Raw genomic sequence first — 20,162 nt, forward strand, 5'->3', positions numbered from 1 at the left:
CCCGCTGGGAGATGCTGGGGGAGCGGGGTGGGCCCACCACAGCCCTGGGGGTTAAGGTCAGGCTGGATGGCCGCAGTACGGCTGGTGCAGGGCACGTGCAGCAGTCAGGTGATGGGCACTCACGTCATCCCCCAGGCACGCCGCTGAACCTCCACGTTGCATTTACATGGAGTGAGGTCCAAAAAGCCTACCCCTGTGGATGCGCTTATCACCGAGCTCTTCTGCCGCCCGCAGATGGGTATATAAAGTGAGCCCGTGCTTGGCTGCAGCAAGAGGTGACAGCAGCCAGGTGCAGAGCAGAGGTGCAGCCTCGCTGTGCTCCCTGTGCTGGGGGCACCCAGCCTCTGGCAGAACGTGTTTGACCTCGCCGGGCAGCCCCGCTCAGGAGCAGCACTACTCCCGACCCCAGAAGTGAGGTAAAATCAGGCAGTGAAACTCAGGGATGGATGGCCCACGGGACAGAGACCTGCACTGCAGCATGAACTAACGCTCCCTTTCTCTCCTTCTCCTGCAGTGTTGCAGCTTGCTGGCCCAACAGATCATGTCGCTGAAGGCTGCGCTCCTGCTCACCCTCCTGGCCACCCTGCCAGGTTGGTGTCTGTGTGGTTCCAGGCTGCCCAGAGGGATGGGGGGAGAAAAGGGGTGCAGAGGAGCTCTGGCAACAGCCAGCGCAGAGCAGAGGCAGCCACCGCTCACATGGCACAGCTGCCCTGGCCCCGTGATGGGTTCCTGAGTTCCTTTGAACCCATCCCATGACCGCCGTGTGCCGTCCCCATCCTCACATCACCTCGTGACTCAGAGTTATCCACGGGGCAGCTGGTGGCTGCTGCAGGCACAGGGTCCTGCAGGAACACCAAGCCCCAGCAGCTGCGTCCCTCAGCCACTTCAGGGATGGGTTCCCACTGGTAGAACACGTGATGAAGCCCAAGAGCATCCCCACCCCACACTCAAGCACCCCAGCTGCTCCATGCTTCCCCATGCCTTGCTCTGTGTCCCCAGCTCTGTAGGCTGTTCCACTAACACCTGCCCTCCTCCTTGCAGTGTCACCAGCTGAGCTGGCACAGAACAGCTTCTGGGAGTACCTCAGCCAGCTGACCAGTGACAAGGACAGCCTGGAGCAGGCACAGGGCAGCAAGCTGGGCAAGTTCACGTGAGTATTCCACTCTGGGGGCTCACACCTGCTGAGAGGAGCTGGATGTAAAGCTCCCACCCTTCCTGTAAGTCGGTGGTGCTTTATTAACTGCGTCTGCTGTGTGTACAGAAACCTGAAGGAAAGCCTCCAGGATGGGGTCAGCAGTGTGGGGAACTTCCTTGAGAAGCTGGCACCTCTCAACAGAGGCATCCAACCACGGCTCTACCATGACTCCGACAGCCTGCGGAAGCTCATCAGGAAGGAGCTGGAGAGCCTGAGAGTGAAACTGTCCCCTTACGTGGACGATGCGCACCACAGAGTCGGCAAGCACCTGGAAGAGCTCCGCTCCCAGCTGCAGCCCTTCACCGAGGAGCTGCTGGACCAGGTGTCCCTCCGTGCACGGGAGCTGCAGCGGCACCTGACCCCCAGCCGTGACGTGGCAGCTCAGCTGCTGCACGGCATGGACGAAGTGCAGCGCTTCATGGCTCACTACGCCCACAAGATCGCCTTCCACACGGACCAGGTGAGGGACATCTTCCAGCCATATGCTGACAGGCTGCTGAGCGAGATCCAGCGCTCAGTGGAGGAGCTGCACAGGAACGTGGTCCCACACAGCCCCGCCAGCCCGGAGCAGCTCAACCAGCACATCCGGCAGCTGTCTGCCAAGCTGACACAGAACGCAAGGGATCTGCACCGCAACATCCAGCGCAACCTGGAGCAGCTGAAGGCCAAACTCAGCCTTCGTCCCGGCGGCCCCCGGCAGCTCTACGCCGAGGAGATGGCCCGCGAGGTGCAGCAGCGCATCGAGGAGTTCCGCAGGGACACCTACGTCCAGATCCAGGACTTCACGCGGGCCGTGCACCAGGAGACGGAGGACGTGAGGCTGAAGCTGTCCTCCCGGCCGCACTACCTGGAGGAGACCGCGGGCAGCCCGGCCCCGCTGGAGGAGCTGCGGGCCAGCCTGGACGCGCTGTGGCGGGACCTGTCGCACAGCCTGAGCGAGCGCGGCGGGGACGCGCACTGACGGCCGGGCACGGCGCGCGGGGAGCGGGGCCGGGCGCAATAAAGGCAGCGAGCCAGCACGCCGCACCTCCGCCGCCATCACCACCCCTTCACCGTCACGGTCATGTGATCTCCCCCCCATATCACGTGTTCTCTCTATCACGTGATCTCACACTATAACGTAACCTCCCCCGTGCCGTGATCCTCCACGTCACGTGATGTCTCCCGATCACGTGACCTCCTCCCGTCACGCAGGCGCGTTGGGAGCGGTCCGGGCAGCATGTCGGCGCTGGGAGCGGTGGAGGCGGCGGGCGCGGGGGGGGCTGCTCTGTTCCGGCCCATCAGCGCCGAGGACGGCGAGCAGCAGCCGGCGGAGATCGAGTCCCTGTGCATGAACTGCTTCCGCAACGTGAGGGAGGGAAGGGAGACGTGGGGGTGGGCGCGGGGCCGTGCTGACGGAGCGCGGTGGGCGTGTGGGGCCGTGTAGGCCGCGGCCCGGCTCCATCGGGCTCCTCGCTGCTGCAGGGCGTGACGCGGCTCCTGCTCACCAGGATCCCCTTCTTCAAAGAGATCATCGTCAGCTCCTTTGCCTGCGAGAGCTGCTCGTGGTCCAACACCGAGATCCAGTCGGCGGGCCGGATCCAGGAGCAGGGCGCGCGCTATGCCCTGGCAGTGGCCTCCCGGCAGGTGAGCAGCACATCCTGGCTCCCCCTGGCAAGCAGCTGGGTCTGTACCGATGGAAGATGGGGAGCTGCCCTGTGTGTGCCTTTTTTCCTCGTGTGTTGCTCTTGAGAATAAAAACTCCTGTGCTGTTTGAGAAATAACTTTTTTTTCTATTAGCCACTTAAACCCAAAACATCATGTGTTACTAATGTGCTTGTGCGTATAGGAAGTATTTTCCTGCATGCCCTATTTTTCCTAGCTCACTGCTCCCTCTCTCTGTTGTCTGCTATGAGCAATGCCTGCAGCTCTTTCACCAGAGCTGCTGATGCTGTGAGAAATCTGCCCCTGCAGGTGGATGAGGCAGGAGTTTGGGCTGGGTGGTCTCTGGAAGTGTAACTTCAAACTGCAATGGGCTGTTTGTCCCATTTCTGCCTCAGACTGAAGAGGGAGGATGCTAAAGCTCCCCTGAAGCTAATGCTGGTGCTTCAGCAAGAGCTGTGTGCCCCAGTGTGGGCACTTAGGGTGTGGAAACTCCTGGGCCTAACGCTGCTTGTTAACTGTTGCACGCAGGATATGAACAGGGAGATTGTGAAGACTGACTGTGCCACTGTTCGAATTCCAGAGCTGGATTTTGAGATCCCTGCCTTCTCCCAGAAGGGAGGTGGGTATGTGGCCTGTGCCCGTTTGCATGTTCTCTGTCATGTAGTAGGCAGTGTTTGAGGAACAGCCCTCCTATCTGTGTATATAGTCAAAGCAAGTTGTCAGGTTCAGGAGCACTGCTGTCGTGTACTTAAAGCAGCTCTTGCTTCTGTTTTTTTTTCCCCTGTCAAGTTCTTACCACCATTGAAGGCATAATTGACAGAGCTGTTGTGGGTCTGGAGCAGGACCAGCCTGTCCGCAGGGTAAGGTGGTGTGAAAGAAGAATCCCTGAAGAGATGCTTGCTTGATAAACGCTTTGTTATTCCCCCACCTATTGGCTTTACGCTCTGCCAGGTGTATTATGAACTCTGTTTTTCACTTTTTGACAGTGTTATCTTCAGCTCTGAGTCACCCCTGATATCAGTCTCAAATATGTCCTTTTGCAGGCAACAGACAAAGAGGTGGCAAGTAAAATAGACGAGTTCATTAGTAAGCTAAAGCAGCTGAAAGAAGTGCATTCCCCTTTCACATTTGTAAGTATATCCAGGAGCACAGACCCATGGTGTTGGAGGTGTGGGCTGGCTTCCTAAGGCTTCCTGTGGCTCTGTTCTCCTGTAGATCATAGATGATCCTTCAGGGAACAGTTTTGTGGAGAATCCCCACGCACCTCAGAAAGATGAGGCTCTTGTAGTCACTTATTATAAGCGGACTCCTCAGCAGGATGCCATGTTGGGTCTTGAGGTAACTTGGAGGTGTTGTGTCCCCTTCCTAATGGTCTTGCCCTCTCCATTGCTGGTTGTGTGGTGTCAGCTTTCTCCTACACAAGGCCAGCTGGCCTGAACCTGGGGAGACCCTGAATTAGAGAGGAGGCACTGGTAGAAGTTAATATTGCTTCTGGCATCTTCTGTTGCAGGGAGAGGAGTTGGATGAGAAGCCTGCTGATTCTGCAGAGGATCTGAGGGACGAGGTGGGTGGTTTTGCAATGTAGTGATGGCACGTGGTGCAGGCTTGTGGGGCTGGCTGATGCTCTCTGACTGTCCTTTTCTTTCCTGTGCTCTAGGTACTGCAGTTCAACACCAACTGTCCCGAGTGCAATGCTCCAGCTAACACAAACATGAAGCTAGTGCGTATCCTTTGAGCAATGGCACGGGCTCAGATGGGTGTCTTCTGCTGGGGGTCTCTACAAGGGCCAGGGTGCAGGCTGCTTTGTGAGCTGACCTAGACCTATTCCTGCTGCATCCATAAGACATGAATAAATTCTTTCTACTAGAAATTGCAGGCCACTCTTAAATTTTTTTCTTCTGAACGTCTGCTCCAGAAATCCCACACTTCAAGGAAGTGATTATCATGGCCACAAACTGTGACTCCTGTGGGCACAGAACAAATGAGGTAAGCTACTGACTACTTTTTTCTTTTTTGGGGAGCATGTTCTTCTGTGCTTTGGTGGATAGGAGTTCCTCAGACTCACTGGCCAGGGTTCTGCATTCCTGAAATGAGTGAAGGGATAGAATTTTGTGTCTTGAAGAGCTCCGTGTAATGAATGAGGATAATCCATATCCAGAGCTGTGCGTGTTCCCTGTTTTTGAGGGGCTGTCCCCAAGTCTGGAGTAGCCTTTGCACAGCAAGCTGAGCTGCCAGGGCAGGCCCTCTGAAAGCCTCCTGGCCTGACTCGAGTACAGAAGTCCTGTCTGCTGACTGCCAGGTGTTCCTAGGTGAAGTCTGGAGGAGCAATTGAACCCCGAGGCACTAGGATTACCTTTAGAATTACAGATCCTTCAGACATGACTAGAGACATCCTAAAGGTAATGAACCTTCAGGTGCCTGCCTCCTTCCCTCCTTGGCTCCTGCAGAGGGTGCACGGTGGCCTGGCTGTTCCCTGAGGAGTGGAGCTGTCAGGATTCACGTGGGGGTCTCTGTTGCAGTCGGAAACGTGCAGTGTGGAGATTCCAGAGCTGGAGTTTGAACTGGGAATGGGAGCACTGGGAGGGAAATTCACCACTCTGGAAGGGTTGCTGAAAGACATCAAAGACTTGGTGAGTGGTCCTTGTTTCCTTCCAGTGGAGCCCTGCCAAAGGGACTTGTTTTTCTCTGGGAGGAGCAGTGTGCTCCCCTGTGTGCTTCTTGTTCCCTTTTCAGCATAGTGTGCCAGTTGTATTTCTGTACTCTTGTCTCCAGTTTCTGTACCCCACTATTTTGGTGGCAGCATGGGTCAGACTGAGTCGTGCTGTCAGTTTGAGTCCTTGCACTGAAGGGCACTTCTCAACACTGCAGAGCTCAGACCCCTCTGTATTAATATTTAGCCTGCCTTTGGCACGGGGGCTTTGGTTCTGGCTTTCTGCTGTGCTGCATAAGTGTCTGGGTCTGCTCTTCCAGGTTGAGAGAAACCCATTCACTTTGGGGGACAGCTCTACTCCAAGCAAAACAGAAAAGCTGCGGGAGTTCATTGGCAGATTGCAGGAGGTAAGTGTCCTCTTAAGTCTCCATAACATGATTTTGCTGTCGTTTTTGCTGCTGTAAAGTGTGTTAACTCCTTGGCAAGTATCACCATAAGCCTTCAAGCTGTTCCACGCTTGCCCTTTGTGCCATCATGTTTTATCAAGCTGTTGCTGAGGAAGATGTTAGAGCTCTGAAGTGTGCCATGAATCTGTTGGTGCTATAATATTGAAGGATTTATAGTATAAATAGTATATATTAGTATATATATAGTATGTATAGTATATATTTATAGTATATATAGTATTATACTGAAATACTGAAGGATTGGAAGAAGCCTGATGTGCTGCTCTTTTTCTGCAGATAATAGAAGGAAAGACAAAGGTTCTCTTTATAATGGATGACCCTGCAGGCAACAGCTATCTTCAGGTACGGTGGCATGCACTCAGACTAGAAGTACTCTGAGCAGATTGAGTGAATCTTCTTATTTTCCTTGGTGTGTGCTGGCTGTCAGGGTTCCTTTCGGGCTTGGGTACTGGGTGGGTTCCTGCAGGCTCTGCCCAGGGGAAGAAAACTGCTGGTGGCTTTGTGGGAAGGAAGGTGGGAGCAGCGTTGGTGCTCTGATATCAAGGAGTCTGGTGGTCCTGTCTGGACTGGATGACGTAGGCTATGCCAGGTTTTATCCTCGGTGCAGGGGTCAGATTGAAGTCCTGCCTGAAGCTCTGCTGCTGCTGAAGCATTTATAGCCCCAGGCTCAGACAAAGCCTGCAGGAAGCTCGTCTCTTTTCTCTCCCTGCAGAATGTGTATGCCCCAGAGGAGGACCCGGAGCTGAAGGTGGAGCACTATGAGCGCACGTTCGAGCAGAACGAAGACCTGGGCCTCAACGACATGAATACCGAGGGCTACGAGACAGCGCCGGCCTCAGGCCGATAGCGGCACGGGGCAGAGCCGCCCCCTCTGTGCTCTGAGAGCAGAACTCATTCCTTCCCACGCTGCTGGAAGCGCCTTGCGGGGCGGAGGGGCCCGAGGCTCCCGGTGGGGCTGTGTGTGTGTGTGTGTTTGTGTGTGGGGGGGGGGGGCGGTTATTTGTACGCTGCTCGCGCCTCTTCAGCGCTGTACACCAATAAAATGTTATCACCGCGCATGCGCACGTGTGCCGGCAGTGTGCAGCGGGACGCCCCGCCCCTCGGCGTGGCCACACCCCCCTCAGCCGCGGAGCCCCGCCTCCTCTTGCGTCACGGGAACGGAAGCGGCGCCTCGCGCCGTCCTTCACTTCCGGTCGTGGTGCCATGGCAGCGCAGGGTGTCTCTAAGGCGCAGTATCTGCAGCGCTATCTCAGCGGCCCGCCCGCCGCACAGCCCCGCCGCCGCCGCAAGAAGAAACCGCCGAGCGGCTCCGGAAGAGCCGGGTGAGTGCGGGCGGCACAGCCCGAGCAGGTCGCGGCCTCCATCGCACCCGTACCGGAGCGGCCTGCGGGCCTCGGGCGGGCGCTCCGCTGATGGGGGCCCTCTCTCCGCCCTTAGGATGCGGATTGTGGATGACGACTTGGGCTGGAGCAGCATCGCCGCCGTGCCCGAGAAGGAAGAGGAGGAGGATGAAGGCGACATGCCCGTGGTGAGCTCCTGGGCGTGAGCCTGGCCTTGGGGGGTGGGGTGGAGAGGAGTAGTCTGTAAGCCTGGGATGAAACCGCTTACAGACAGCGAAAGCGCGGGGCAGGGCCTGTGTGGTGGCTCTTAAAACATCCGAGCGGGGTGAGGCCGAAGGGGAGGAACAGCTGTTGAGTGTGCTCAGCGCCGGCTGGGGGTATAGACAGGAAAAAGAGAAACACTGAAGCTCACGTAGGAGAAAAAAGGCTGAAAACAAAGCCTTTGGGTCCGTTCTTTCTAGTGCAGGAGTAGCTCATCATTTGGTTTAGAGAGCTTAGATCCTTTATTTTTTAAGCTGTATTGTTTGGTCTGTTATTTCGTCTTCAGGTGGCAGAGTTTATTGATGAGCGTCCAGATGAAGTGAAGCTCATGGAGGAGTTCCGAACAAACACTAAATGGAAACTTCTAGGAGGTGAGGGTGGATGTTGCTGTCACTTCTGCCTGAATGTTTTTGCAATCTTAGCCAGTGAAATTACAAAGTAAAAGTAATGAAGAACCTTAATGGTGATTACTTACTGACTGCTTTTCATTCAGACCAGAATGAAGACTCGCAAAGCTCAGATGTTTCAGTACCTGCCAAAGCCACCACAAGGTATGGATCTCCAGCTGCAAATTCTAATATCAGTTAATCCTTTCTTCTGTCTCATTCTGTAGTTTCAAGATCTGAGAAGTATTTTACACGAGAATACCTTTTCCCCTGTTTAACCTAGTCTGACTGGGGGAGAAGAGCTTCCAGCTAGCATATTTGAGTTTCTGCAGGGTCCACAAACTGTTATCCTATAATCCTTTGACAGTATCGGGGTGATCTGAGCAATGACCGACTGTAGATGTGGAACACAGTGAGGATGGTGGTCTTATTCAGCATGCCTCTTTTCTGAGGTAGTTACATGGGATATTCTGTGATCAGAGTTCAGAGTGAGACACTGTGGTGAGGTATTATGTTGTGAGAAGATGATTATTTGAGGGCACAAAGCGGATTTTATAGTTTGAGTGTTACAAGGGTTAATGTGTCTTTGAAGCGATACTGTTAGAGCTTTTCTGTGATCTGAGTTGTCTTTGACTGCTTCTAGGATGTGTTTTGGAAAGTCTGTGGCTCAGTAATGCAGATGACTTTATGATACCCTACTGGTAACTTTACAGGTTCTGTTTTGTTTCTGTTTCCACTCAGAAGACAAGAAAACAAAATGAATAAGCCAACTCTTATTTGAAGCTTCTCCTCCTCTCTTAGGCAACAGCGTCATGACACCCCAGACAACTCCCCACCGAGGCGAGCACGCCATGACACGCCAGATGTGTCCCCTGTCAGACAAGAAGAGGATTATTCTCCCAACCACTTACCTCTCAAGCAACTGCTACGAGACTCTCCGGACCTGTCCCCTCCGAGGCGAAAACGCCATGACTCCCCAGACCCGTCCCCACCAAGGCTGCAGTACTGTGACTCTGTGGACCCATCTTCACTGAGACGAAAACGCCACGACTCCCCAGACCTGTCCCCTCCAAGACGAAAACGCCACGACTCCCCAGACCTGTCCCCTCCAAGACGAAAACGCCACGACTCCCCAGACCTGTCCCCTCCAAGACGAAAACGCCACGACTCCCCAGACCTGTCCCCTCCAAGACGAAAGCGCCACGACTCCCCAGACCTGTCCCCTCCAAGACGAAAGCGCCATGACTCCCCAGACCTGTCCCCTCCAAGACGAAAACGCCACGACTCCCCAGACCTGTCCCCTCCAAGACGAAAGCGCCACGACTCCCCAGACCTGTCCCCTCCAAGACGAAAGCGCCATGACTCCCCAGACCTGTCCCCTCCAAGACGAAAACGCCATGACTCCCCAGACCTGTCCCCTCCAAGACGAAAACGCCATGACTCCCCAGACCTGTCCCCTCCAAGACGAAAACGCCATGACTCCCCAGACCTGTCCCCTCCAAGACGAAAACGCCGTGACTCCCCAGACCTGTCCCCTCCAAGACGAAAACGCCACGACTCCCCAGACCTGTCCCCTCCAAGGCTGCAGTACTGTGACTCTGTGGACCTGTCCCCACCGAGACGGAAGCGCCACGATTCCCCGGACCCGTCCACACCAAAGCGCCAGCGCCACGGCTCCCCAGATTTCTCTCTCAAGAGATTTGGTTCAGCAGCAGGAAAAAAAGGTGGTAAAATGACAGATAAGTCGTTGTCGGGGGAGATCCAGGAGGAGCAGCTTTGTGTCAGGCACAGCTCCTCTGACAAGTCACGTCAGAAGCGGCAGACTACGCCAGATCTGTCTCCTCAGCGGAAGAGGAGGTACGATTCTGACCCAGATTCATCACCACCTCTGAGAAGGAGGACTGGCTCACCGAGTCAGAAAAAGCCAAGCAGAACAGAAGGTGAGTGTGTGGAAGAATTTATAGTCCGGAAGCACGGGGTTGTGGTGGATAGGTTGTCACTTCTGCTGGTAAAGCTGGTTCTTGTAATGCTATTTTTAAGTACTTTGAGAAGCATTAACCTAAAAATCATCTGGGTGAGTCTTAAAAGCTCGTCCAAAAAAAAAACAAAGTTTTGAGCCTTGTTTCCAAGCAGTGCATGTTCAGAAGGAGTAGTGTTTAAAGGTTGATGTCACGTGCTTGTTTTTTTCCCTGCAGCTTCTCATCACTTCACGTTTTGGTTTTTCTGTGAGTTATTACATGTTTAGACCTCTAGTGATTCTTATTAATACTTTTGTATTGAAGATGCTTCCCCAGTAAGAAGGCTTCATCGTGACTCTGATTTTCCACCTCCACGAAGGGGTACCCAAAATGCTTCTGAGGCAGAACTTTCTCCCCAGCAGAAGAATCACAGGTTAGGTCTATTCCACAGTGATTCCCCAAAGTGTGGTCCTCTTAAACATGTTCAGAGGTAATCTTCATTCTCCAATTTCTCTCTTCCTCAAAGGGCTCTGCCTCCTGGAAAGGATCAGCACAGCTCAAGGAACCCCCCTGATCATCACCACCCTGGTGATAAGGGATCTCCCAAGAAGGTAAGGGTTTTGTCTTTCCATCTGAATTGTTGATTGCTTCCTTTGATAGAAATCTTTGAAAGTGTGATGGCTTATAGATAATAGAGCAGAAATATATCTCATAAATGCAGCTATGCCAGACTGTCAATTTGCAGTAAGGCAAAGTGTGAGGTTGGTGGAAGATGAGCTCTGCCTCAGCCTTCTGGGAGCAGCTTCCACAGACCTCCAGAAGCACAAAGATGGCAGCAAAGTGGCTTTGTAACATGGCTGTATCTCCTGGAACTTCCCTTTATTATATCTCTGGGTCACTGGACAGCTCTTAGTAGCAGTAAATGTGATTCTTGTTTGATTTGCAGGCCAACATGATGTCTGGGGTCAAAGCTGGCTTGGTGTCCGCTGAAATGTTGCGGAGAGAGCAGCAGGAGCTCAGGAAGCAGGAGAGAAGTAGCAAGCACTTGGAAGGTAGGGCTGTAAAACAAACATCAGCTTTTTCTCTGCTTTCAGCTGCCTATTAATGCTCTATCAGGCCTTGTCTCAGAGTGCTGGTTGTTAGGGTGTTGATGGAGAGCATCCCTGTTGGCTGGTATCTAGGTGTGCTGATGAGTTGAGATAGGTAAGGCCACTGGGTCTCTAAAATAAAAATTCAGGAGTGGTGATTTCAAAGAAATGCCAGTGGAACGATTGTGTGAGTCTTTAAGAAGTGAAAAATACGTTGTAATGACTTACAATTAATCCTTGGATGGTCTGGAAAGTGAAATATTCCAATGTGAGTGACTTAGGGCCTCTGTTATCCTCAGAGGAATCCCGACACACTGAAACAGTCTTCCGAGACAAGTCAGGCCGCAGGAGGGACCTCGTGCAGGAACGCCTTCAGCAGAAGCTGAGAGATGAAGCCAAGTCAGAGAGAGATGAACAATATGCCAAATGGGGAAAGGGGTAAGGTGGTTTTGGTGATGTGTCACTTTGCAGGGTCAAGGACTGAGGGTTATTTTGTGTGGGATTATCCTGTCTGTTGCTGGGTGCCTATCAGGAACACTGCACAAGGTGGATTGTGGTCAATGCTGCACGTGGAGCGAGCTGCAGTAAATGATTTCGTAGTTGTAGGTGAAGGTTTTGTTTTCAGATTGGCACAGGAGAAGCAACAGCAGCAGAATGTGGAAGATGCAATAAAAGAGATGCAGAAGCCACTGGCCCGTTACGCCGATGATCAGGATCTGGATCGAATGCTGCGAGAGCAAGAGAGAGAAGGAGACCCCATGGCTGAGTTCATCAAAAAGAGGAAGGCCAAAGAGAACAAGGAAAAGAAAGGTACAGACATGGAGCTGCACTGGTGTATGTTTTAAGGCCCATGGAGCACAGAAGTGCAGCTGCTGTTAAGTGAACACCGTGAGATTGCCATGACAGCAAGTCTTGAAGGTCTCCTTCAGGATTTAGTGCCACAGCAACGTGCTCTATTATTGACCTGTTACCAGTTTCTGTTACTATTACCTGGTAGCTTAGGGTGCAGTTATGTGGTGACTTAAGCAATCAACACACTTCAGTTTGTTTAAGAGGATTGTTGGGAATTTGCACTGTGAGCTCTTGGGCCATGAGGCATCCGGTGCCTTGGGTCTGTCTGTGCCTTGCAGGTTGGTGGTAATGTGATCTCAAGATTGCACTCAAGTAACAAATGGTTGTATTGCTGTTTCTGTCTTTAGAGAAACCTAGGTACAGTGGACCAGCACCTCCACTCAACAGATTTAATATATGGCCTGGGCATCGCTGGGATGGTGTGGACAGGTAGGTATTCCTGATACACTGATATCATTGAGTGATGGTAAAACTAAATGAGATTCTGCTTCAGAGAGTTTCCGGTCAATGAGATTTGACACATTCAGCCTTAACGCTGCTAAAAATTCTGAGTGGGTGGTAAAGACTGGTTGTCTGGAGCAGAAGGGAGCAAGGTTCTAATCTGGTGGGTTGTGGTTCATGAGAGGTGGAACTCAGCTGGAGATGGTGATGCAAAAGTAGTAGAGAGCTTGTGATGTCATTAAAAAGCTTTGTGGCTCTAGAAAATCTGCATGGTAGCCCACGGTGTTGTTGGTCTCACTTTGTAGGTCCAATGGATTTGAGCAGCAGCTCTTTGCCAGGATGGCCAACAAGAAGGCTGTTCAGGAGCTTGCATACAAGTGGAGCATTGAGGATATGTAGACAGAAGGAATAACCATGCAAAACAGCACGCCTGAATTGAGATCTGCCTGCCACCACTGCCAGAGCCATAAGGAATGGCTCCTCTGCCTGGACCAAGCACTGTCCTGGGCATTCAGTATCCAGTGGACCGTCTGCTAGGAAGCAAGGAAGCTCTCTCTGCAAGGAGAGCTGCTGAAAGAGAATTCTCCTGCCAGCCAGAAAGGACCAGTGCCAAAAACTGCAGTGGTTGAACGTGGTGGAGCGGTGCAGTGGCTGCTGCCCTCAGGAGTACTTCTGCTCCTCGGTGCTCCCTCATGCGGTGCTGCAAACACTGATGTCTGACTCACTTGTTTCTCTTCTCATGAACTGTAGAAACTGTGTCAAATTGTTTTATGCCAAATGCTCTGTCCTCTGAAGGCAGTTTACAGATCTTCAGAAGTCCTAAATCTCAGGTTGCTTTTCATGATGAGAGTGCTGGAATCTAAATTAAGGAGGGTTAACCCCATCTGGTGTGTGCTGGTCTATTGCAGCACACGGTTGCAGTTTCAGGTATGGCTGAGTTCTTCCAGAGGGTGTTTTTTTTTTGCTCTGAAACAATACTGTGAGCTGGTTTGCCTCTGGGCTCGTGTCAGATCCACCCCACGTCCTTGTTAGTGAGCCCAGAGGGCTTCTGTTCAGTTCTGTGTGACTATTAAGCCCTCTTGTTCTTGGATTCAGTGAGGTTAGTACAGCAGAGCTAGTGACAGCCCTTATCAGAGCTGTGCTGTGTGGGTCAGTATGTGGCAGGAAGCTCCTTGCTGCATGTCACTGTGGCTCTCTCCTAGAAAAGGCTAAATAAACACCACACAGTGTTGTATTTGACAGCAGAATCTTCAGAAGCTCCAGCAGCTCCTTGGGGGTCAGTTTCTTGTGGAAATAAACATGCAGAGGCCATTTAAACTGTTTCCCCTGACCATTATTTTCTTCAGAGCAGCTAATGGTCATGGATTAGTCCCCACGGATTTCTCACTGGACAGGATTGCTGACGGCTCAGCACTCCCCTAGCAGGGCTGCCTGGGGGCTGGCTTCAGCACCAAGCACAACCTCTCTCTTGTGATCAGATTTGTCGGGCTTGCAGCTGGGGGCCAGGCAGAGTGCTGCACTCCATCCCTGCTTGCAAGAAAGCACTTCTGGAAATAAATACAGTTGTTCTTGTTTACGTCCCAGAGAGCATGTACTAAAGGCAGGCAGCAGTTTCCATGGAGATGCCTTGTGCTCTGCAGTGGTCGGGGGGCACTCATCAGCATTGCTCTTTGCAGTGATTTTCGAGCAGTAGGAGGGCTGTGGGTGAGAACTATAATGACAAAGTTTTCTCTGGAGCGTGAACGCCTTGGGACTTTCTTCCCCGTTTTCATTCGCTGTTGTTTCTAGCAATCCATATGTATACTTGTAAATAACATTGCTTTTTTTTTAACTTGATTTTTGTGTGCTGGTTTTTTTTTTTTTGGTATATATAGTTTTTTTCAATGCAAGGACAAGGAGGGTAAATGATTGCCAGCCTGCTGGTGAAAGGATTGGGTTTAATTTCCTCTGCTGCAGTTGCAGTCTGTGGTTAGCCTGACCAAACAAATGGTGCTTTGCTGCCATCTTTTTCTGAGTCTGTTGGGCACTCTGTAGGTGAGAAGTGGGAGTTTGCTGGACTATAGCTGCACTGCTCCTCCTGTATTGATGGGGCAGAGGCAAAGCCTCACTGCATTCTGGGGCACAGGAACTCCTCTGTCACTGCTTGCAAATAAGGAAACCATGGGCTGCTTTTCACAGCCAGGAGAGGGATGGAGAATGAGGCACTGTTTGTTGAGTTGTGGGAGTGAGTTGTTGCTTATTTTAACAGCTGAGGGGAGGCAGCTCTGAGCAGGACTCATTTTTTTGTGGGTACAAGGACAGCTTTGCTGGCCTGGACTCTGCTGTAGCCTATGAAGCAAGAAAGCAGCTTGGGAAAGGAGAAAGGAGTCTGGGAGGCAGCAGTAATGGTTCAGTGCAGCAGAGCTGCCTGCCTCACTCGTTGCCCTGCTCAGATGCTTTCACTGTCCTGTCCACCTTGCCTGAGTGGAGGTGTGCTGCTGCCTTGCAGAAGAGTAGAAGACTGCAGCTGGCTGCCCAGCATGAGAGCAGGGAATAGGAAGTTCCTGTTCAGGAAGGCAGAGCCCTTTTAAATGCTGGCACTGAGCACGATACTTTTTTAGTACCTGAAAACAGTGTAAACTTTTGCAACTTGAAACTGTTAGGTGGGGCAGATGTTTATTGCTACCATAGGGACCTTATAGCAGAGTTCATTACAGTACTGAATTTATAATATGTGCATTATAACTTTATTACCAGATACTTTCTCGCAAAGATATATCTGTGCAAAGCAGCAGAGTACAGGAGAGTTTTAGCTGATGCAATTTACACATAAAAATGAATCCTTTTATATCGTTGCCCAGATGTAAATTGGCAAACGCTGTGATGGCTGATGTGGATGCAGTTGGATGAATAACTTCAGGGATCTGAAATGGCTCTTCAGCTTCAGGAGGGTCAAGGGAGCTGCCTCTCTGTGCTGGTGGATCAGGTGTGTCTGCAGACAGGGAGCTTCGCTGGGTTGGAACAGCTCTGTGGAGTCCCATCAGCAGCAGAAGGGCAGAGAGGGCTGGGGGATGTGGCTCTGTGGGAGTGGTAAGAACTGACAGTAACTGAGTGTGAATGCTTCTGCCCTGTCCCCCTCAGAGTGACTCCAAAGCTGATGGACACACTTGGCAAGCATGGATCTGGGCTCTGATTGTCTCCTGTGACAGCTGCAGGATCTGGCTTGTGAGACATTGGCTTTGTGTGCAAGATAACCAACGCACGTCTGACTCGGGCAGCGAGAGGAGGGGAAAGCTTCCTGTGCCTTGCTGAGAGCTCCCGTGCTTTGGGAGGGCGGTGAGGGTGGGTGCTGCCTCCCCACAGCAAGCCATGGCAGCCGGCAGAGGGTGCTGGCACTCTGACTTCGGCCGTGCCTGTGGCACAGGGGGATACCCCTGCCCAGGGCTGGATGAATGAGGTGTGAGAGCAGCTGTGCCTGGGTGCTGCTGCAGGGCTGTTTGGGCTGTGCTCCATATCCTGGAGCCCAGCCTGAGGTCTGAGCACGAGCTGTGTGTGCCTTCCTCCCTGTGCTGCGTTGGCCAGGGAGAGGGGGGAGGATGGCTTGTCCCATTGCCCTTGGTCTGCGCTGTGTGATGTGGATGTATGTGAGCAGTCCTGGCAGCAGAGAAATTGGAAAACACTCCGGGATCCTTTGGGATGAGAGAGGTGATGGAGACGAAGCGAGTGGCTCTGGGAAGTGGATCTCTTGATTACTGTTTCTGGAAGGGCAGCAGCCCCGTTCCTGGCATCTAACAGCAACTTTGATTAGCTTTAACCAAAGAGAAATGAATATTAAAATCTTAATTTAATTTAAAACACTGTCATTCATAGTCATGGCAAACACCAAGCGGAGTAATTATTATGCAAATGAGGCAGATAGAAAAAATGATTAATAATTGCACAAATTAAAAATTATTGTAAACATCCTGTGACTAGTGATAAGTCTGTGAGGGGTGCGTGCGCAGGAGGCAGCGCTGCTCTGCCAGCTCCTGCATCCTGATTTTCTCATTAGTGGGATTTAATTAGCAAGCGATGTGGAGGAACTGAGCAGTGTTTGGGGCAGGTTGAGGGTCGCTGCGCCCGGTGCTGGGTCCCAGCTGATGGCAGAGAGATGTGGGCAGCAGCTCAGCTGGGTGATCAGCTCCATCCCAACAGCTTTTGGAAAAGTGGCTTTTTGGGGGTGCCCGAGCAGGGGGAGGGGGGACCTAGAGCTGCTGCCCGGGGTTGGCAGTGTGTGCTGTCCCCACGTGCACCCTGCTGGTCCTCGTATCACCTGGTGCCTGTTCTCTGCCATCCCCAGGTACTGTGCTCTGTGCTGCCCCAGCAGCAGGCTTCACCCCTGACCAGCCCCCAAATGGCCAGTTGCTAATTACTGGGAGAGCTTGCTCCCTCCAAGAATTAATGAGCTTATTTGTCTGGCATTTTGCTGCTAATTGCATAACATTATTTTTTTTCCCCCTGTTCGACTGTTTTGCTTTTATACTTTTGACAGCGAGCACGATAATAATAATAATAGGCTTACACTGGCTAATAGGCTTACGTGGTGCATTATTCATGTCAAGGACAAGCAATTAAGCTTGGCCTCACACATAATAATTAGATTTTTGTTGATGAGCTCATCAGTAATGTGTTTAGTCAAGATTAAGAGCTTAATTCCTGGTGGGGGACATCACCTGCCCCCTGTGACCCCTGAGCACGGTGAGGGGTGCAGTGGGACCACAGCACTGAGCTTCCACTTCCTGGGGTGAGCAGGGTGGGTTTGTGGATGTGGTGAGCAGAGTGCCTGTCCCTGTTTCACACCAGGAAAAAGTTGGAGGTGGTTTCTCTGTGATGCTGTCATTTCCCACCTGGTTCTCAATGAGCTCTGCTTCCCTGAGCCCTGCAGTGCTCAGTGAGGATGGATGGAGGGAAGTGAGCCTTCCTCTGACTCCCAGACTCTTTCATTTTTTTTTCTCTTAAATAGCTCAGCTGAAGTGGGTTCTGGCAGGTGATGTTCTTGTAACCGCTTCCTGCTGTGATCTCCTATTATTTTTTAATTAAAAAGAGCCCCAGATTTGTCATTTTAATTTCCCTCTTCAATTGGCAGCGGCTCCCAGTCACAAAGGCTGGCGGCCCCATAAAGCAGCCTGTGCTGCTGGGATGGCTGAGGGGTGGGGCCCCCCCGTGGGACCCCCCCGGCTCCAGCAGCCCCCTGTGCCCTGGGGCTGTGAGCCCACCCCACCTGGCAGCAGTGCCAGGAGCACAGAACCCATAAGGCCGCCAGGTTAGTAATTGTATATGCACATGTGCACTTTTCCTAATTAAGGAATAATTAAGGACACGCAGAGATTAAAAATTACTAATAATATTTACTCTAGACTCTATTTTTTTTTTAAATAACCCTTCTCTCTCTCGCTCGTTCTCCAAGTCTTGGTGGAAATAACTTTGCAGATCCCAGTTAATGAATATTTGTAAATGCAGGAATATCCAGAGGGCATCCTCTCTCTTCCTTGTAGTTATAATTTATTTATTTATCTATCTATTTATTTATTTATTTATTTCAGGAGATATTTAATATTTATGGTTCTGTATCCTCATGAATAAAAAGAGTCACCCGAGGAGCTGAGGGGCTGTGGATGCTCACAGCTCTCCCTTTTCTCCCCTTTTCAATTACAAAGGCACCTCGCATAATGAAGTGCTAATAACCTTGTTAATCTAGGATTGATGCTCTTTCTCCTGGCCATCTCTTAATAGAATTAAAAACAGATTAATAATCAGCGGGAGACCGTGCTGCACGTGATGGAGGGAGAAGAGGGATTGGGGGGGGTATCCCAAATCTGGGATGTGGGCAGGGGGCAGGATGGCAGTGCTCTGCTGGGGGGGGGGGGGGGGGAGATGGATTTTCCCTCCTCTTTACACAGCTTAAATTTTTAAGACAAACAGCCGTGTAACGCCATCTCCTAATGAAACTGTTTTATGTTAATTAATTATGTATCAAGGCTCATTTTCATGCGCAGCCCGGCTCTGCTTCCCCTCTGCCGAGCCTTTGATCTGTCAGAGGCTAAACGGGAGATAAATAATCAAATTAAAAGGCAGCCTGGTTGGAAATAAACACATTTAAGCTGTGTTATCTGGTGGTCGGTGCAGGGCTCTGAGTTCAGCTGCTCCGTGCCTCAGTTTCCCCGCGGTGTCCCTGCACTGCCACTGCCCTCTCTTACACGTTGCAATTGGGAGTGTTTTATGGCTGTAATAAAGTCATAATGTTCGAGCCTGCCTGCAATTACCAGCTCGTAGATCCCTGCTTTAAGGGTTCTGAGCAGAGAGGGGTGCAGGGGTAGTGCTTCCCACTCTTGCTGTGCAGTCAAAGGGAGCACGGAGAGCACCGTGCCCTCCAGGCTGGCTCCAGGCCCTGCCTTCGGGCTTCTGAAGGCTCTCATCCTCTGCCTCAGTTCTCATTAATCTGCAGGTTGAAGCTGGATTAGGGGGCAGAAGGCAGCAGGCCCAGGGCATCGGGTGGGCAGGAGGACACCTTGCTTTCGGCTTGGCAAAACCCAACAGGACCTCTTCTGTTTCTCCAGGCCCAACCAGGGGGCTGCTGAGCTGTAAAAGGAAGGTGGCTGTCACGCAGGGGGGTGCCCATCTGCAGCAAGACCTGTCCCTCCACCTGCATGCAAAAGGAGAAGGAAAGGTGTAAGATGTGTGCAAAGGTGTTGTGTCATAAGGAGCATCCCCTCCCTGCCCTGGCTCAGCAGCTCTGCTGTTTGCTGATCAGGTCAATGCGTTTTTAACGTGGCATAGGAAATCTTTGGTTTGGTTGTCTTTTTTTTTCTTTTTGTCTGTCTCATCCTTCTCCCCTCTCCCTCTGCGGGGGGGCTGAATTATTTAATGCTGAATATTAAGCGGAGCTGTTCTCCCTCTGCCGGGCTGCTGACGGTGCGTTTTGGCCCGGGAAGATTGGCAGATGGCTTTTCTCTGGGGCGGGTGTGGGGGGAACCCATAATGCTGAGCAAATTACCCACTTACAGCCAGATTTACAGAATCACTGAGATCACTTCAAGGCGTCTCAATAAACAGGCCAGATTCGCTCGAGCGTGCAGCACCCAGCAGCTCAGAGTTACACCCCAACTGAGCCCTCCCAGCCTCTCTGCCTGGAGTTTTTCCATTTCTTTGCAAAATCTGCTCCTCTCACATCGTGCTTGGCCTGCTCCGTGGCCTCCTGTGCTGCAGTGATGGCACTGCAGAGGAAGGGCTCTGGACTGGAGCCCGTGGGGCGATGCTTGGACTCAGCCCCCAGTTGGGTAGTGCCCGATGTGTGTTGGTGGGGCAGAGGTTGGGCACACCAGGTGAATCAACGCAGAGGGCTGCTCTGCGTATCAGGGTTTATCTTCTCCATTAATGGCTTTCTAAATTGGTGGCAGTGGAGCAAAAAAACCCAATTTGAACTCAGAGCATGCATGATTACTATTGTAATAACCTTGGCTAATAAGAATATGATGTGGTGTTAGGCTAGGAAAGAAAACACATTTCTCATTAGCTTTCTGATTAATTACTCCACATAATTTCCTAGGGGGACAAGCCTGGGACTGATTGCCTTTGCTTTTGACGCGCGGAAGTGGTTTACCTTAACTTAATAATTTTCTCTGTGACATTTTAATGGCAGCCCTCAGTTCAGCTCCAGTTGGCTGCATGCTGTGCTCCCACTCTGGGCGTGGGGTGGTGCCCTCTCCCAGCCCCATATGGCCCCATACAGCCAGGCTCAGGCTCAGCAGAGGTGTTTTGCTTTAGTACCTGGGAGTCTGACAGCTGTAGCACCATGTGAGCGCTGCCAGGAATGCAGCTGCTGGAAGGCATATGTTTCCATACGGAAGGGACCAATTTCTTTC

The 20,162-nt window shown here is 51.9% G+C and overlaps 3 protein-coding genes across 3 annotated transcripts; all 3 read left to right on the plus strand.

Moving 5' to 3' along the window:
• The first annotated feature begins 177 nt into the window (after nt 1–177).
• APOA5 (apolipoprotein A5) lies at nt 178–2,235 on the plus strand. The gene is made up of 4 exons (XM_065738321.1): nt 178–416; nt 515–590; nt 1,042–1,150; nt 1,262–2,235. The coding sequence occupies exons 2-4, from the start codon at nt 542–544 to the stop codon at nt 2,154–2,156; spliced, it is 1,053 nt and encodes a 350-aa protein (XP_065594393.1). The 5' UTR covers nt 178–416; nt 515–541; the 3' UTR covers nt 2,157–2,235.
• Nucleotides 2,236–2,402: 167 nt separating this feature from the next.
• ZPR1 (ZPR1 zinc finger) lies at nt 2,403–6,862 on the plus strand. Its single transcript, XM_065738433.1, has 14 exons — nt 2,403–2,543; nt 2,660–2,821; nt 3,368–3,458; nt 3,629–3,699; nt 3,883–3,969; nt 4,055–4,177; nt 4,350–4,403; nt 4,497–4,563; nt 4,755–4,825; nt 5,149–5,238; nt 5,359–5,469; nt 5,810–5,896; nt 6,233–6,298; nt 6,669–6,862. The coding sequence occupies exons 1-14, from the start codon at nt 2,415–2,417 to the stop codon at nt 6,801–6,803; spliced, it is 1,344 nt and encodes a 447-aa protein (XP_065594505.1). The 5' UTR covers nt 2,403–2,414; the 3' UTR covers nt 6,804–6,862.
• Nucleotides 6,863–7,159: 297 nt separating this feature from the next.
• Nucleotides 7,160–14,118, plus strand: BUD13 (BUD13 homolog). Its single transcript, XM_065738434.1, has 12 exons — nt 7,160–7,278; nt 7,394–7,484; nt 7,844–7,928; nt 8,051–8,108; nt 8,745–9,883; nt 10,226–10,334; nt 10,428–10,512; nt 10,848–10,953; nt 11,289–11,427; nt 11,615–11,799; nt 12,189–12,270; nt 12,588–14,118. The coding sequence occupies exons 1-12, from the start codon at nt 7,160–7,162 to the stop codon at nt 12,679–12,681; spliced, it is 2,292 nt and encodes a 763-aa protein (XP_065594506.1). The 3' UTR covers nt 12,682–14,118.
• Nucleotides 14,119–20,162: the final 6,044 nt, after the last annotated feature.

This window comes from Cyrtonyx montezumae, unplaced genomic scaffold (genome assembly GCF_038088225.1).
Source record: "Cyrtonyx montezumae isolate F1298 unplaced genomic scaffold, pur_monq_1.0 scaffold_22, whole genome shotgun sequence".
In the NCBI taxonomy this organism is placed as follows: Eukaryota; Metazoa; Chordata; class Aves; order Galliformes; family Odontophoridae; genus Cyrtonyx; species Cyrtonyx montezumae.

Coding starts and splice junctions, on each gene's coding strand:
- ZPR1 (XM_065738433.1), top strand. CDS start 2,415: ATGTCGGCGCTGGGAGCGGTGGAGGCGGCGGGCGCGGGGGGGGCTGCT. Junction 2,822..3,367: donor TGGCAGTGGCCTCCCGGCAG/GTGAGCAGCACA, acceptor TGTTGCACGCAG/GATATGAACAGGGAGATTGT. Junction 5,897..6,232: donor TCATTGGCAGATTGCAGGAG/GTAAGTGTCCTC, acceptor CTTTTTCTGCAG/ATAATAGAAGGAAAGACAAA.
- BUD13 (XM_065738434.1), top strand. CDS start 7,160: ATGGCAGCGCAGGGTGTCTCTAAGGCGCAGTATCTGCAGCGCTATCTC. Junction 11,428..11,614: donor TATGCCAAATGGGGAAAGGG/GTAAGGTGGTTT, acceptor TTTTGTTTTCAG/ATTGGCACAGGAGAAGCAAC. Junction 11,800..12,188: donor AGAGAACAAGGAAAAGAAAG/GTACAGACATGG, acceptor TTCTGTCTTTAG/AGAAACCTAGGTACAGTGGA.
- APOA5 (XM_065738321.1), top strand. CDS start 542: ATGTCGCTGAAGGCTGCGCTCCTGCTCACCCTCCTGGCCACCCTGCCA. Junction 591..1,041: donor CCTCCTGGCCACCCTGCCAG/GTTGGTGTCTGT, acceptor TCCTCCTTGCAG/TGTCACCAGCTGAGCTGGCA. Junction 1,151..1,261: donor AGCAAGCTGGGCAAGTTCAC/GTGAGTATTCCA, acceptor CTGTGTGTACAG/AAACCTGAAGGAAAGCCTCC.